The following is a 15447-nucleotide window of genomic DNA, read 5'->3' on the forward strand; positions in this document are numbered from 1 at the left end:
ACTATTTACGAGCGCAAATAGGACATGTCTACATCTGGGCCTTTTTTGACGGATTTTTCTGTTGCATTTAATTTTTAAAAAAATATTTTCTTTGATAAAACTATTGCGAATGCAAATCTTTGTGCACCTGCAAGACTGTGCCATGGATGTATTGCACTAAAACTCAGTGTGTTGCAAAAACGGGCTGTATTTCTGATTTGTTCATTCAAATTAAATATATGTAGGACATAACTGAAAACTGAACTGAAATTAACTCCTTAGATTTCCTTCCTATTGAGCAATGTCCATGACCATTTTTTAACTAATAATATCAAACACCTCTGATGACAAGCAAACACAATGCAGTGGCAAATTGCTCTAATTCCTGTAGTAAGCAAAGATACAACGGCAAGTAAGAGATCCATACTCATGAACTGAGCTTAGGGAGCAGAAGCAGGAATCCTGAAACGCCATCCTGGAAAGGGTCTGAGTGGAGGTGGTTTGCCATTGCCCTCTTCCAACCTGTTACGAAGTGTCGAGCATGTTTTTGTACATGGGGATGACTGTTATGAGTGCTGGTACTGTGTGGTGTCGTGTTTGTTTTTATGAATGAGGAGAGAAAGGTTGAAACTCGGTGCTGGCACACAGCGTAATTCTCTCGAAAAGCATCAAGGGGGCCACTGAGTTTAACAACCCCATCTGATGGACTAATCACCATCAACAGTGTCACATGTCTCTCTTCATGAGAGATTGTGGAGAGGTTTGGAATTTAATCAATGACATTGGCACAAAAACTGGCGATCAGGAAGTTTAAACTACCATTTCTCCTCCTCTGGCTGGCCAAATACTGGCAGTGAAAGCATCATCCACCACCAGGATTCAAACTGGCTTTAAATATACGATACATGCCTCTAGCACCAGCAGCTCACTAACAAAAATATGCTTTGCTCTATGGGTTAATGCCGTGAATACTGAGTGGAAGACATTAGTGTACAGTACTTCTCACGAATTGTGACTTGGCATCTGTCGATTGGAGTTTGCGGGCAGAGAGCAGAGCGGAGAAGCTATGCTGTGTGGAGTGATGGGTTGCGTGGGGAGGAGGGAGGGGGCGGGGGGAACAAGCTCCACCACTTTATACTATTTAGCAACCAGTGCAGGCAACAGAAACCTGTGCTTTGAGCTTCCATGAGCTCCTGATATCTGCCTTTCTTTTCCAAAATGGAGTAGAAAATAGCCCCTTGATGAGCCAGCAAGGTCTTCATCACTAATTTTCGTAAAAATCACAATGAATATAGCGCAACAAAAAACAGGCAACGACAGACAACTCAGCTCAGCAACAAAGGACACGACAGTGCAGTCAACACTGGCTAGTGGTAGGCTGTGCTGTTGGCAATGAACATCTGCTAATCACTAGGGCACGAATTCTCCCGGCTGTTGCCGACTGCTAATAATCATAACTGGGGAGCTGCGTACCAGGATACAGACTACAGTGTTGTAGTGAGCTATTGTGTGTTTAACAACTAGTGTCTAGTGCTCTTTTTGTTTGTTTTTACGACTGACTGAACATATTGGCAAAGAATGTCTACTGGTATGAATGATATTTTAGAAAAGAGTCGTTAAGTGATAAACAGTTAAAGAATTGGTTGTTAGAGGTGCCTGAGGAAGTGTGCGGTGTAAGTATTGCCAATGCAACGTGAACATGCATTTTATAGATTTACATCTGCATCCAAAAAGTAAGAAACATTTAAAAGCAGCCGAACCTTTTTCATTTACATGATAGTCAACATTCCCATTTCAGTCCATCAAATACACATATTAACGTGCAGCTGCTTAAGCTGCTCATACTTTGTTTGTAATTAATCACTGTGCAATTAGAACCATTGATCATCTTTCAGATCTAAGCAGGTATTTTTTCAAAGTGCTAACCATGAATCTCTTTTACAGCTACACTGTAGGAAGAGCAGTGCTTTGATCAGGAACATTCTCTTTCAGCACTTTTAAGTCAGAACTACAGAACAATGTTAGTAATGGACATTTCAGTCTCCTTACAGATGAATCTACAGACATATCCGTCACCAAATTGTTGGCTGTGTGCATTGTATATTTTTCAGAACAACAGTAGAGATATTTCCACCTTTTTAGGAATTATTGAAGTAGACTAGGGGAATGCTGCATGTATTGTTACTGCAGTAAAGTTATTACTTTCAGATTATGCTCTAGACGTTAAACAACTGAGAGAAATTGGTACAGATAATGCCTTAGTAATGATGGGTATTAACAATGGGGTTTACCAGGAGATGAAATGTGAGGTCCCATAACCTTATATTGATCCCCCATGTTTGTCCTTCAGTCCAGTTAGCAGGGTCCTTTGCTGTCCAAATGCTATCAGGGAATCTTGAGTTGTTAATATGTGAAACTTATTCTTGGTTTCCTGAATCCTCTTCTCGACAAGCAATGTATAGGAAATTGTTTAAAGAAATAAATGATGGAGCCGAACCCCTTAAAATTATACACCAATCAGACACAAGGTGGCTATCGATCGACGTTGCTGGTAATCGCATTTTAAGTCAGACAAATTTTGAAGTATCCAGATGTCAGACTGAGTGCTACACAGCTGAACTGTTGTATAGTATGTACTCTGATGCCATCTATAAGCTTTATCTTCCGTTTCTTAGGTTTCTTAGGCCAACTCAAAAGGTCAATAAATCATTCCAATCAAGTACAGCAGACCGTTCAGAGCTACTGCAAGACTTAGTTCTTCTTATTGTAGGTCTTACAAAGCGGATTGTTGTTCCCAGTTATAAGGAGGATTTGCTAACGGTAGATGTTACATAATACAAATCCCCAATATTTATCTTGGGCATGAAGCAGAGGTTTCTTTGCTGAATATGTTGAAAGAACATAAAATTAACGCAGAAAGCGGAAAAGTTTTCGCAGTAGATGCGAAAAGTTTCTGATTTGCTTTGCAGAGAAGCTCCAGAGGCGACTGCAGAATAATGTCAAGGTTTTGCAAAGAGTGTGTCTAACTGTTCCAGAACAGTGTTTGAGGATGGTGAAAGAATGTATAATCATGCTAGCACAGAATTGACAAAAACTGATTTTTAGTGGTCAAAATTAGCTACTGTTCAATGGAAAAATGTCGACAATACAGTAGAACTTTGACAAGAGATCGCATCATATAAAGACGCTAGTTCCTAAAATCCATTTCAGGAGCTTTTAGGTTCCGAAATGAAGCTTTTGATGTTGCCTTGGTCAATTGCTGAGGTCGAAAGAGGATTTAGAATACTAAACAATGTGAAAACCTTCCTCAGGACTAGACTTAATACCAGTATGGTAAGAGCAATTCTCACTGTGCTGTCGTAAATACGTCTTGCCAGAGCATGCTTTGAAACAAATTGGTACAATGGTTGCGTACCGAGGAGACCAACAATCCAACACATCAACTGAAGAAGAGGCGGAGTACAATGCGGATGAACTGTTATTACTTTAATCAACATTGGTGATAAATATCTTTAAATTTGTGTACATTTACGCTTTCGTGGCGCAAAGACTGCTGCTTTAAATTGCGGGCGCTCTGCGCATGATTTCGGGTTCTTTTTCAAATATTTCGGCTGTATACTGTTCAGATATCTGTCTGTCGGCTCATTCTGAAGACGACTGGACGCTATACAGCCGCAGTATTAGAAGTAGAACCTGAATGTGTGCGGTTGCATGCCCGAAATTTAATGGAGCGTATTTAAATTTGTTTGTTAGTATTCCATTAAAATGTGATGTAGTTATATAATAATATATATTTTATATTCTGGGTGAGTTGGGCGGATTTTTAAGTGGTTGTCCGTCTCGTAAACTAAGTATGAGTATAATGTTTAAAATAAAATTTAATTTCGTCTATTTATTTACAAGAAAATAAGGACATATCTGATTTTGATCGATTTTAAAATGTTTCCTCATTGCATAAACAAAGTAATGAATATTTTTTTAAAATAAATAGTATTTTTTCTTTATTTTTGCAAGAAGATGTGGAGATATTTCATTTTGACGGATTTTTAGGTGTTGGTTTGTCGAAAAAAAATAATCACATGTTGGCGCCACTGACAGGAACCCACTTGGGAAGCCAAAAGCGAATGTTCAGTTGGCAAGAGCACTTGCGATGGATTTGATACGAAGACACTTTGGCTAGAGCGTGTGGTAGGCGGCCGGCTAATGAGAAGTGCGGATAAATCGCGCAGATTAGAAGTAGTTGTATCTTCAGTTACAGTCTGAAAATAAAATATGAAAATGAACGGAATTTTGAAAGCGGCTTCTGGATTCTCTTCGTATAAATATCTTTTGAATCCAGTGAAACGGTCATACGGCGTCTTGAATGCAAACACGAGGCAGTTTACAAGAACGCTGTGGTATATGCGTTCTGGTGGTTCTACCGACGGGACGGGTTTACTTGCCAACTACAAACAAACTCCACAGAGTAATTTATGCAGTTGTGGTTGTGGAATGCAAAGGCTACATACGAAAGGTATATATTTAGAAGTTACATGAAATGGAAATTCGTTTTTGCACGTTCGAATATACAACAGTGTAATGTACTTTCCATAAATTATCACTTTAAGGTGCGTCACACATTTTCAGTCAGTTAAAAGATTCCTTAGAGGCACAACTAAGAATTTGAAGAATTGTGTTACTTGTAATTATTTAACCTATTTGTGGAATAAATTCACACTTTTCTGTTCAACCATAATTCTAAGGACGGTGTAATAAATTGATTACTGGAGTAACTGTGCAAGATAGTTGCCTTTGAATTATGATCTAATCTCCAAAACCATCATTTCCTTATAGGAGAGAAAGAGCTTGTGGAGTTTCTTACAGAAGAAATAGCAAATGAGAGGAAAGCGCAGAAGTTGAAGACAATCCCCACAGAAATAGATGGTTTTAAAGTTAAATTGGATGAATCTGAAGTAACAATGACCAAAAAACTGGGTGATGAAGAGTCAGTAATGTTATATTGTGTAAAATGTTTTATTGAGGGTTTAGATTGCAGAATGGTAATGTATTTGGTTTTTTTTTTTTTCTTTTTTTTTCCAGAATTGAAGTAAATTTCAATATAAATCACACAGTGGACGCTGATACTGAACCAGAAGTAAATCCTAATATGGATAAACCAGAGTTTGGGGAAATGAAATCAAAGCCAACCTTTGAGGTGGATATACGCCGTGGATCAAAGACCCTTGGCTTCACATGCTCTTTTACATCTGGCCAACAAGATTCTGAAGAGGGCTATAGTAAGTGAAACATAGTGTAACCTGAATAAATCGCCATAGTACTGCTTTAATGAAGGTACTGGTTTGTGCAAATATGCTGATAGTTTTTCATCTGTTAGGTAACTGTTTTAATAACTTGGTTAAGCAATTCCACCTCACTATTCCTTCCTCAACTATAGTCACTTGATTGATCCCAGAAGATAAGCCTGGATTCGTTGATATGAAATTTTATGATAGACATACCAGTCTCTTCTGTTAACAACTATGTCTGCAGTAGGCAGTGTTACTGTGGTAGTGAAATAATTCCTATTCATTACTGGATAATGACTATCTGAAAGTTATGTATTTAGAAGTCAGATACTATGTTCATTAAATGCTGTCCCTACCTTAAATGTGATCGTAACTTCTTATTGACCATTTCGCATCATCCTGCAAACCTTCAACTCCATAAGGCAGTCGCTGAACCACATACATATTGGTTCCCTTTTGATACAACAGCGTGCATTTTATAAATGCAGATTGTTGGTTACCATGTATCAGCTGCAGTGCTCTCACAAATCCCAGATGTTATACAACTATTTCATGAGTTATTTCTGAGAGTATAAGAAATCAGCAGTATTTATTGAGCTTTTCCTGATTATGTGCAGGGCGAGATTCTGAGAATATAAGAAATAAGCTTTGCCCAGAACATAGACTACTTTTGGGGGGAGGAGTGATATGGAAGAAAAAGCCTTACTTGCATCTCACAAGGATGGTTTACAAGTGTGTTGTGTGCTTTGTATTGAGTATCTGGGTCAAGAGGAATAAATGACGAGATTCTTCAGTTTTGACCAATATCTTGGTATTAATACTGCTGTGAGCGTATATTCAGTTTTGTTAGTAGTTGATCGAGGAAAAAAAAAAATTGTTGAGACTGATTTTTAGCTTTGCATGAGGAGGAGAAGAAGAAGAAGAAGAAGAAGAAGAACAAGGAGGAGGAGGGAAAAAAAATGTTGTAGTGACAAACTTATCTGTAGTTTAGACTGTTTGAGAGAAATCAGTGATATGACAATACAGTTGCCACTTCCCTTACAGCGTTTGTTGCGCGTTTCGTACATCACTGGTCATAGTCAAATACTTGTATCAAATATTCCTCTTTAGCCATTATCAGTATGGAAGTACTAGTAACACATGGAAATGAAGGTTCTGAGCCTTTTTTTTAAAAAAGTCCCTTCCTGTAATGGTACTTACTGAACTGCAAATTCTATTTCAGTTCTCAAAATTAGTGTTCTGGGACATCGATTTTTATTTTGAGACATCGTTATTTTTCACGTTTCAATCTGTATTCAGACAAAATTTCTCTGAAAAGTCCTGTGTATCTCCCATGAAGAACCCATAATTGCTTTATCACACATTTTGAAACAAATAAGCTCATCTAGGTCTTCAGCTATGTTACAGGTCAGTCTGTTACCACAAATTTCCAAGGAAAGGAAAATATGAAATATGGCATCAATTTAAGGCAACCTTTAATGAAGCAAAATAACCACAAATAATGTGCAAAGAACACTGATTGTTTCAATGTGTGTTTTCTAAATACATTTTTTTTTTCGCGTCTCATTCATTACCTGAAACTATTGTTTGATGGCTGTTTTTTTTTGAAAAGGAATGTTGATAGCCTTGGCCCGTGTTTGGACTTAAGCTGGGAAAGTAACTGGTTTTTACTAGTTCATCTGCAAATTATCCTTTCTTAGAATTGACTTGAAAGTCTGCTGATAATTATGTTTACAATCATACTTGGAGGAGAAACAGTACATGAACAAACTACTTAAATAACCCTGATTCACTTCAGTATACTGTTAGAGCAAGGTGTAGTTTTTTTCCTCCATTGAATATGTTGCAGGAAATATTGAAACTACTGATCTGTTTTGACTCATTACATCTTAAAAATGGCTGACAAAACACTTGTCAAAATCAGTCTTGCTTAAAATAAATGCCCTAACAGGTATTATACTTACTTTCATGCAATCACTTTTGTTGGTTTCACCACTTGTCACCCTTTCCCCTAATGTAGATGTTTTATGCTGCAAATCAGTATGTCACCTCAACTAAATCAACAGTCGATGGTTTTCTGGTGTGCTGCTATGCCAAACGTAACTGCAAAGGATGTTAAAACAGTGTTTACGTGGTTCAAGCAGAGATTTGCAGAAGCTGACACTTCTTCGTGAAAAAGAACATTTAGTACCACATGTTAATTATAATTTTAACAATATCATGAAAAGGTTAGATTGCTACTCACTGTAAAGATCATCACAGGCACAGTGAAAAGACTTACAGATAATAGCTTTTGGCTCTGAATGGAACAGCTACCAGTGGTAGTGGAGCATGTGTAAGGTGTGCTTGTTTTGTGTTAATGTGTTTTCTTTGCTGAAGAAGGTGTTAGTGGAAGACTGTTAATGTGTAACAGTCTTTGTTGTGCCTGTGTCCAACTGAGTAGCAATTTGTCCTCCTAACCGGGAGTTCCCATTTTTATTATTTAAATTTTCATTTCTATACTCTCGTGAGCACCCTTGATTCACAATAAGCAAACCAAACAGTGGTAATTGACATGCTGCTGCTATGTAAGTCAGCAAACAGTGATCGTACAATGAAATTTTCCGTTATATTGAAAATGTGGAATCCTAACCCTACTCGCTAATTAAAATATGACCTGGGCATAAATGAAGATCTCCAATATTTGCCTGTCATAAACACTACTCTACCATTTGAGCAATTAGAGGGTGTGTTCTACATCTGTACCCTGCAAACAACCGTGAGGTGCATGGCGGAGGGTATGCCCCATTGTACCAGTCATTAGGGTTTCTTCCCATTCCATTCGTGTTCGGAGAGTGGGAATAATGGTTGTGTGAATGCCTGTGTGTGTGCAGTAATTATTCTAACTTCAAATCCCTACGTGAGTTATACGTAGGGCCTTGCAGTGTATTATTAATCATTTAAAGCCGGTTCTTGAAACTTTGACTTTCTTGGGATAGTTTACGTAAACTATCTTAGAGTGCTCCAGTTCAGTTCCTTCAGTCTCTCTGTGACACTCTCCCATGGATTAAACATGTGAGGATTTGAGCTGCCCTTCACTGTCTACATTCAGTGTCTCATGTTAGTCCTATCTAGTACGAGTCCCACACACAGGAGCAATATTCTAGAATGGGTCACACAAGAGATTTGCAAGCAATCAACTCTAGGATGGTTGCACTTCCCTAGTATTCTACCAATGTACCGAAGTCTACCACCTTCTTTACCCTGGATTGAACCTATGTTGTCATTCCATTTCATATTCCTACAAGGTGTTAAACCAGGTATTTGTATGAGTCATAGGTACATTTTTTTGTTTTGTGAACTGCAAAATTTTACATTTCTGAACATTTAAAGCAAGTAGCCAGTCTGCCCCACATTGAAATCTTACCAATAACTGACAGAATATTTGTGCAGCTTCTTTCAGATAGTACTTCACCGTATGCAGTCTGGTCCCTTTAATCCCACAAACCAACCAACCAGTACTTCACTGTAGATTTGGGGCAGACCTGATTTCTACATCTGATGATGACTCTCCACCCAAGATAACATGTTGCGTCCTCCCTGCCAAAAAATCCTCAGTCCAGTCACAAATTTCATTTGATACCCCATATGACTGTACTTTTGACTGAGTCAAATGTTTCTCAGAAATCAAAATACTCTGATTGCCATAATCAAAATGTGAGAAAAGTGCGAGTTGGGTTTCACATGAATGGCGTTTTAGAAATCCATGCCGGGTTGGCATTAAGGTGGTCATTCTGTTCAAAATACCTCGTTATGCTTGAGCTCAGAATATGTTCTAAGATGCTTCAACAAATTGATTAAAGTACAGTGGACAGTAGTTTTGTGGATCACTTCTACTACCCTTCTTGTAAATGGGTGTGACCTGTATCTTTTTCCAAGAACTGGGCAGGGTTTTTCGTTAAAGGGGTCTAAGATAGTTTATAGTTAGAAAGAGGGGCTAACTCAGCTGCAAACTCAGCGTAGAATCTGACAAGGATTCAGTCAGACAAGGGGCTAACTCAGCCTCAAACTTGGAATAGAATCTGACAAGTATTTCATTGGGCCTTGGAGCTTTGGTAATTTTTAATGATTTCAGCTGTTTCTCAACACCTGTTATACTGGTACTTATTTCATTCATCTTTACGGTGGCAAGAGGATTAAATTGGGTCAATTCTCATGGGTTCTCCTCTGTAAAGGAACATTTGAAAACAGAATTAAGCATTCCAGCTTGTGCTTTACCACCCTCAATTTCAGTTCCTGTCTGTTTCTAGGGACTGAATGCTGGCTTTGGTGCCACTAACAACCTTTATGTATGACTAGAATTTCTTCGGGTTCTATGAAAGATCGCTTGACAGTATTCTGCTACAATAGTCATTGAAGTCAACGCATTGTGCCAGAGTTCCTTTACTTGCTCCTGCCGTGTGCCGAAAATTCCACATTGAGATATGATGCTACTGAGTTTTTATCTGGTTTATTAAACATACGTATCTTTGCGCTTGTTTTAGTTGTCTTTTGTACTTTGGTAACCATTGTTGCCACAACTGCGTCAAGGTCACTGATACCAGTTCCGATGTGGACATCCTCGAAAGAGGTCAGGTTTGTTTGTTGCCATTAGACCCAATATATTTCCATTGTAAGCGTGGTTCCTATCTATCTGTTCTAGGTAGTTTTCAGAGAAGCTATTTAGTAGTGTTTCACAGGATATCTTACTGTACCCACCACTAAGAAAACTGTAATTTTCCCAGTTGACTGTGGGATGATTATTCTCTGCCAATGATTACAGTATGAGTGGGGAACTTACGTATAAGTGAACTGTGGTTTTCTGTAAAGTTTTTGATTACACCGTGAGACGAGTCTCTCTGGTGGGCTATAGAAGGATCCAGTTAAAGTTTTATGTCCACCCCTAATAATGCCTAGTATTAGTTTGCAACTTAACTTCTTAAATAGTGTTCACCAATAATGGCAGACTTAACTGATAAAAACCACAGGTGTGATGTACTTGGAAATTGTCTTAATCATGTTTTGTCATTGTTCTACCATCTAATAGATTTCAGCATATCTAATTACTTGGCTCCTAGTTTGTGTGCCAATGAAATCTGAAATTGTTTTAATCCATTAGGTGGGGCCAACATCAGTGTTTAATACATCATTGTGTTGCAGTTTGTCCTGAATGAAAAAAAATCTGCATTATTTCTATTCTTGTTGTAAATTAATTTAAATGAAATCATGTACTTTACTGATTATTAATGTGCTTGTCTATATTTTGATTGACATCGACTTGTATCACCTTTGTTTTTGCAGATGATATTTTTGCAATTGATGAAGTTACATTGTACGAAGGAGAATGGTCTGAGAAAACCTATGCTGTATCTGGAGAAATATTAGATGGTGTAAGTAATTTATGTGATTTTCTAATAACAGTACAGTAATAATTTTATAACATAAAACCAGTTGAATGAAAGCAGAGAGTAAGTGATGTGAAATTACTGGCAATTTTCATAAATTCTTGTCTTTGCAGTCATGCGAACTTCCTATGATATCTCTCTCTCTGTCTGTGTGTGTGTGTGTGCACGTGCACGCCAGGTATTTGCAATTTCCTTTTTGCAGTGTGTAGCCCAAAACAAATACTGCTCAGCCACATCTTTCAAGCAGCACCCACCCCCCAGGGGGTCCACAACTCTTTTGTGGATACGTGCGTAGCGAGCACGGGACCCCGAGCTAATGTGGCCCTCCTTCCTTTCTGGGCTGCATACCTTCCTTTTCCGCATCCTTCCCTATCCCCCAACTTCACCCCCCCCCCCACCCCCGCCCCTCACCTCTGACTCTTTCCTTCCCTTTCTCCCCCTCTGGGAGTATGGTTTGTGCCTACGTCCGGAGACGGACGCTCAAAAATGTAACACATTCTTAGCTTTCTTTGCTTGCATGTCTTCATCCTTCCTTTGTCTTTCTCTTTTCCTTACCTCTTCTCTTTACCCTTTCCTCCGCTGTGGCGTTTGAGACCTCTCTTCTTTCCTTTCCCTTTCTTTATTTTTCCCTTTCTTTCTTCCACCCTGTGCGTGTCTGAAGGCCAACCCACGCATTTTCATGCGTAGCCGGTGACGGGGTAACGCGTAATTCCCCACCCCGGGTAGACAGGTAGGACACGTACATACCTCCTGGTAACGGCCGGGCCCAGGGAGGGGTGATTACCCGAGCTAATACCTTCCGAAAGTGCCGATTGCTCCCTCTGTCCGTTTCTCGGGAGGTGTGAATAATCACCTAAGGCGGGAGTGCCCTTAGAGAGGGCCCCCACGAGGGAGGAGCGCGCCATCGGAGACACCGGTAATCATGGGGGATTCTTCCGCAATGGTTTCCTCATCTTCCACTATGTCTGCCCACAAACGTCAGTTCACTGAGTCTCAGACACAGACAGTTCTTCCATCGTTGCTACAGTTCCTTGTTTCTCGGTCTGACAAAGGTCACTTCTTCTCCAAGGTCAACTCTTTCATTATTCAGAAAGGTGTCGACACAATTGCAAGTCCTGTAAAGTCTTGTTCCAGATTACGGAATGGCGCCTTGTTGTTAGAAACAGTCAGTGCCCTCCAGGCACAAAAATTACTGTGTACTTCACTGCTCCACACCTTCCCTGTCCGGGTGGTAGCGCACCACACTTTAAATTCCTCACGTGGAGTCGTTTATACGCGCTCCCTCGATGGATTGTCTGACTAGGAAATTCAACACCACCCGTCTGACCAGGGCATAATGGCTGTTCATAGATTTATGAAAAGGGTTGACAAGAACATCATTCCAACCCGTACTGTCTTCTTGACATTTGACAGAGTTCAACTCCCATCGAAAATCAAAGCGGGCTATGAGATAATTTCCGTTTGCCCCTACGTCCCAAACCCTACGCGTTGCTATCGGTGCCAGCGGTTCAATCATACCAGCCAGTCCTGTTCCAACCCGGCCAAATGTGTTACGTGTGGCAAGGATGCCCATGAGGGTGCTTGTCCCCCTCCGTCTCCTCGTTGCATCAACTGTATGGGTGACCACGCTGCTTCCTCTCGAGATTGCCCCATTTTTAAAGATGAAAAGCTCATTCAGGAAATCAGAGTGAAGGAAAAGGTGTCGACCTTTGCTGCTCGAAAATTATTCGCCAGTCGAAAGCCCACTGTGCCACAGACAGGAAAATATAGCACTGTTCTTGCCTCTCCTCGGCCAACAAACAGGCGGCCACGCAGACTTGTGATCTCACCTTTAGTGACACGGTTGTCAGATTGGCCAGCACAAAGATCGCCCGTTCCACCTCCCCACTTTCACCTGCTCACTCTGTCTTACCCTTCATCGGGTTCTGCTAAATCTCGATCCCAATAGTCAGACGTCCGGACTTCCAAAAAAGAGCATACTCGTAAAGATTATTTACATACCCCAACTTCACAACCATTGGTTCCTCCTTCATCTAAACATCATGTTTCCAAGAAGGCTAATAAGAAACCCAGTTCCTCTCCTTCTCCGCCATGGCGTGTCTCATCTACAGCACCGCCTGGCGGTAACCGCCCTCGCCCGTCTTCTGTGTCGCCGAGGCGCACTGCTGGCAGCCGGTCAACCGGCCGATCGCTGGTGGCAGGAGCTGCTCCTGAACAACCTATGGATCAGGATCTTCTGCCTTCGGCTGAGAGCCCTTCCACGCTGTCGGTCGCAGGCTCTGAGCAGTCGTTGAGTTGACGGCAACCTTGGTCACATTCTTCCATTTTCTGTCCACCCTATGTCCATTATCCATTGGAATATCCGCGGCATTCGAGCCAATCGGGATGAATTGACGATCCTCTTACAATCCTACTCGCCAGTCATCTTCTGTCTTCAGGAAACAAAGCTGCGTCCACACGACTGCTTTGTTTTCCCCCATTTTCAGTCAGTCCGATTTGATCTCTCCTCTGTTGATGGCACTCCAGCACATGGAGGACTCGTGATTCTTCTCCATAATACTCTCCATTATCACCCAATCCATTTAAACACTTCGTTCCAAGCAGTTGCTGTCCGTCTTTCCCTTTCTGGATACACCTTCTCTCTGTACTGTATACATTCATCTTCTTGGTCAGCTTCCACCCCTCTATTTGCTGGTTGGGGACTTCAATGCCCACCACCCGCTTTGGGGATCACCACATCCTTGTCCGCGTGGCTCACTATTGATAGACGTCGTCCACCAAGCGGATCTTGTTTGCCTCAACACTGGGGACCCTACATTTTTGTCTGCCTCCACGACAAATTTCTCTCATTTGGACCTTTTGGTCAGTATTGTTCCGCTAGCTCGGCGCTTCGAATGGTTCGCCCTTGCTGATACACACTCGAATGACCACTTTGCATGTGTCCTTGGATTGCAGCCACAATTGCCATATATGTGCCCGAGATGCTGGAAGTTTGCCCAAGCCAATTGGACACTTGTTTTCATCTCTAGCAACATTCGATGACTGTCACTTTCCTAGCGTTGACGATGATGTCACTCTTATTACAGACGTTATTCTTACAGCTGCGGAACGTTCAATACCTCGCACCTCCGAATTTCCCCGGCCCCCCCCCCCCCCCCCCCAGTTCCTTGGTGGAACGAGGCATGCCGTGACGCAATACGTGAGCGGCGGCGTGCTCTTCGCATTTTCAGACTCTATCCTACATTGGCCAACTGTATCCGCTATAAGCAGTTCTGTGCGCGGTGCTATCGCGTCATCCGCGATAGCAAGAAGGCAAGCTGGGACTTCTTTACTAGCTCATTTAACACCGTCACTCCCTCCTCGGAAGTTTGGAGTTGGATTCGACGGTTATCAGACGCGCCTACTTTCTCCCCGGTCTCTGGGCTCACTGTCGCGCACGATACATTAGTGGACCCCGTCGCAATTTCTAACTCGTTGGGTCAACACTTTGCTGAGATTTCAAGCTCTTCAAATTACCCGCCAGCGCTCCTCCTGAAGAAACGTGCAGCGGAAGTGCGACCTCTTGCTTTCTCCTCTCAAAATCGCGAAAGCTACAATACTGTTTTCTCCATGCGGGAACTCCAACATGCACTCTCTTGTTCTTGCTCCTCCGCCCCAGGACCGGATGGTATCCACATCCAAATGTTGCTGCATTTATCATACCATAGTCTGCGTTACCTCCTTCGCCTTTATAATCTAATTTGGACCGACAGTAATTTTCCCAGACGATGGCGGGAAGCTATTGTCGTTCCTGTTCTGAAACCTGGAAAGGACAAACATCTCCCCTCTAGCTATCGCCCCATTTCTCTCAAGAGTAGGGTATGTAAGGTTTTGGAGCGTATGGTGAATTGCCGTTTAGCTTGGTGGCTGGAGTCCCGCAGTCTTTTAACACCTGCCCAGTGCGGTTTCCGAAAGCATCGTTCTGCAGTTGACCATCTTGTTGCTCTCTCCACTTATATCATGAACAATTTTCTCCGGAAACGCCAAACTGTAGCAATATTTTTTGATCTGGAGAGAGCATACGATACCTGTTGGAGGACAGGCATCCTCCGCACACTTTTCTCTTGGGGCTTTCGCGGTCGGTTGCCCCTTTTTCTTCGCGAATTTATGGCAGAGCGCACATTCAAAGTGCGGGTGAACACTACTCTCTCCCGTACTTTCTCCCAAGAAAACGGGGTACCCCAGAGCTCTGTGCTAAGTGTTGTACAGTTTGCCATTGCCATAAATCCAATTATGGATTGTCTCCTTCCTGATGTCTCGGGCTCCCTCTTTGTGGACGATTTTGCGATCTACTACAGCAAGGCTGTCTCGATCGCCTCCACTCTTGGAGCATCGAAACAGGCTTCCGCTTTTCTCCCAGTAAGACCGTTTGTGTTAATTTTTGGCGTTGTACGGAGTTTCTTCCACCTTCCTTACATCTAGGACCTGTCAACCTTCCGTTTTCGGACGTCGCTAAATTCTTGGGTCTTATGTTTGACAGAAAACTGTGCTGGTCCTCCCACGTTTCCTATCTTTCGGCTTGCTGTCTGCGATCCCTCAACACCCTCCGTGGCCTGAATGGTACCTCCTGGGAAGCGGACCGAGTGGTCCTTCTCCGCCTCTATCACGCCTTAGTGCGATCGAAATTGGACTATGGAAGCATAGTTTACTCCTCTGGTCGGCAGTCTATTCTTCGGCGTCTCGACTCTATCCCCCACCGTGGATTACGTTTAGTGTCTGGA

The 15447-nt window shown here is 41.7% G+C and overlaps 1 protein-coding gene across 1 annotated transcript in view; it reads left to right on the plus strand.

The window, feature by feature from the left end:
* Positions 1-4130: 4130 nt before the first annotated feature.
* LOC126473801 (complement component 1 Q subcomponent-binding protein, mitochondrial) overlaps positions 4131-15447 on the plus strand; it is a 15581-nt gene continuing 4264 nt past the window's right edge. The window contains exons 1-4 of the mRNA XM_050101083.1: positions 4131-4492; positions 4813-4963; positions 5059-5255; positions 10584-10672. Of these exons, the coding sequence (XP_049957040.1) occupies positions 4252-4492; positions 4813-4963; positions 5059-5255; positions 10584-10672 (678 nt within the window). The 5' untranslated portion in view covers positions 4131-4251. The remainder of the gene's footprint in view (positions 4493-4812; positions 4964-5058; positions 5256-10583; positions 10673-15447) is intronic.

This window comes from Schistocerca serialis, chromosome 1, assembly GCF_023864345.2.
Source record: "Schistocerca serialis cubense isolate TAMUIC-IGC-003099 chromosome 1, iqSchSeri2.2, whole genome shotgun sequence".
Taxonomy (NCBI): Eukaryota; Metazoa; Arthropoda; class Insecta; order Orthoptera; family Acrididae; genus Schistocerca; species Schistocerca serialis.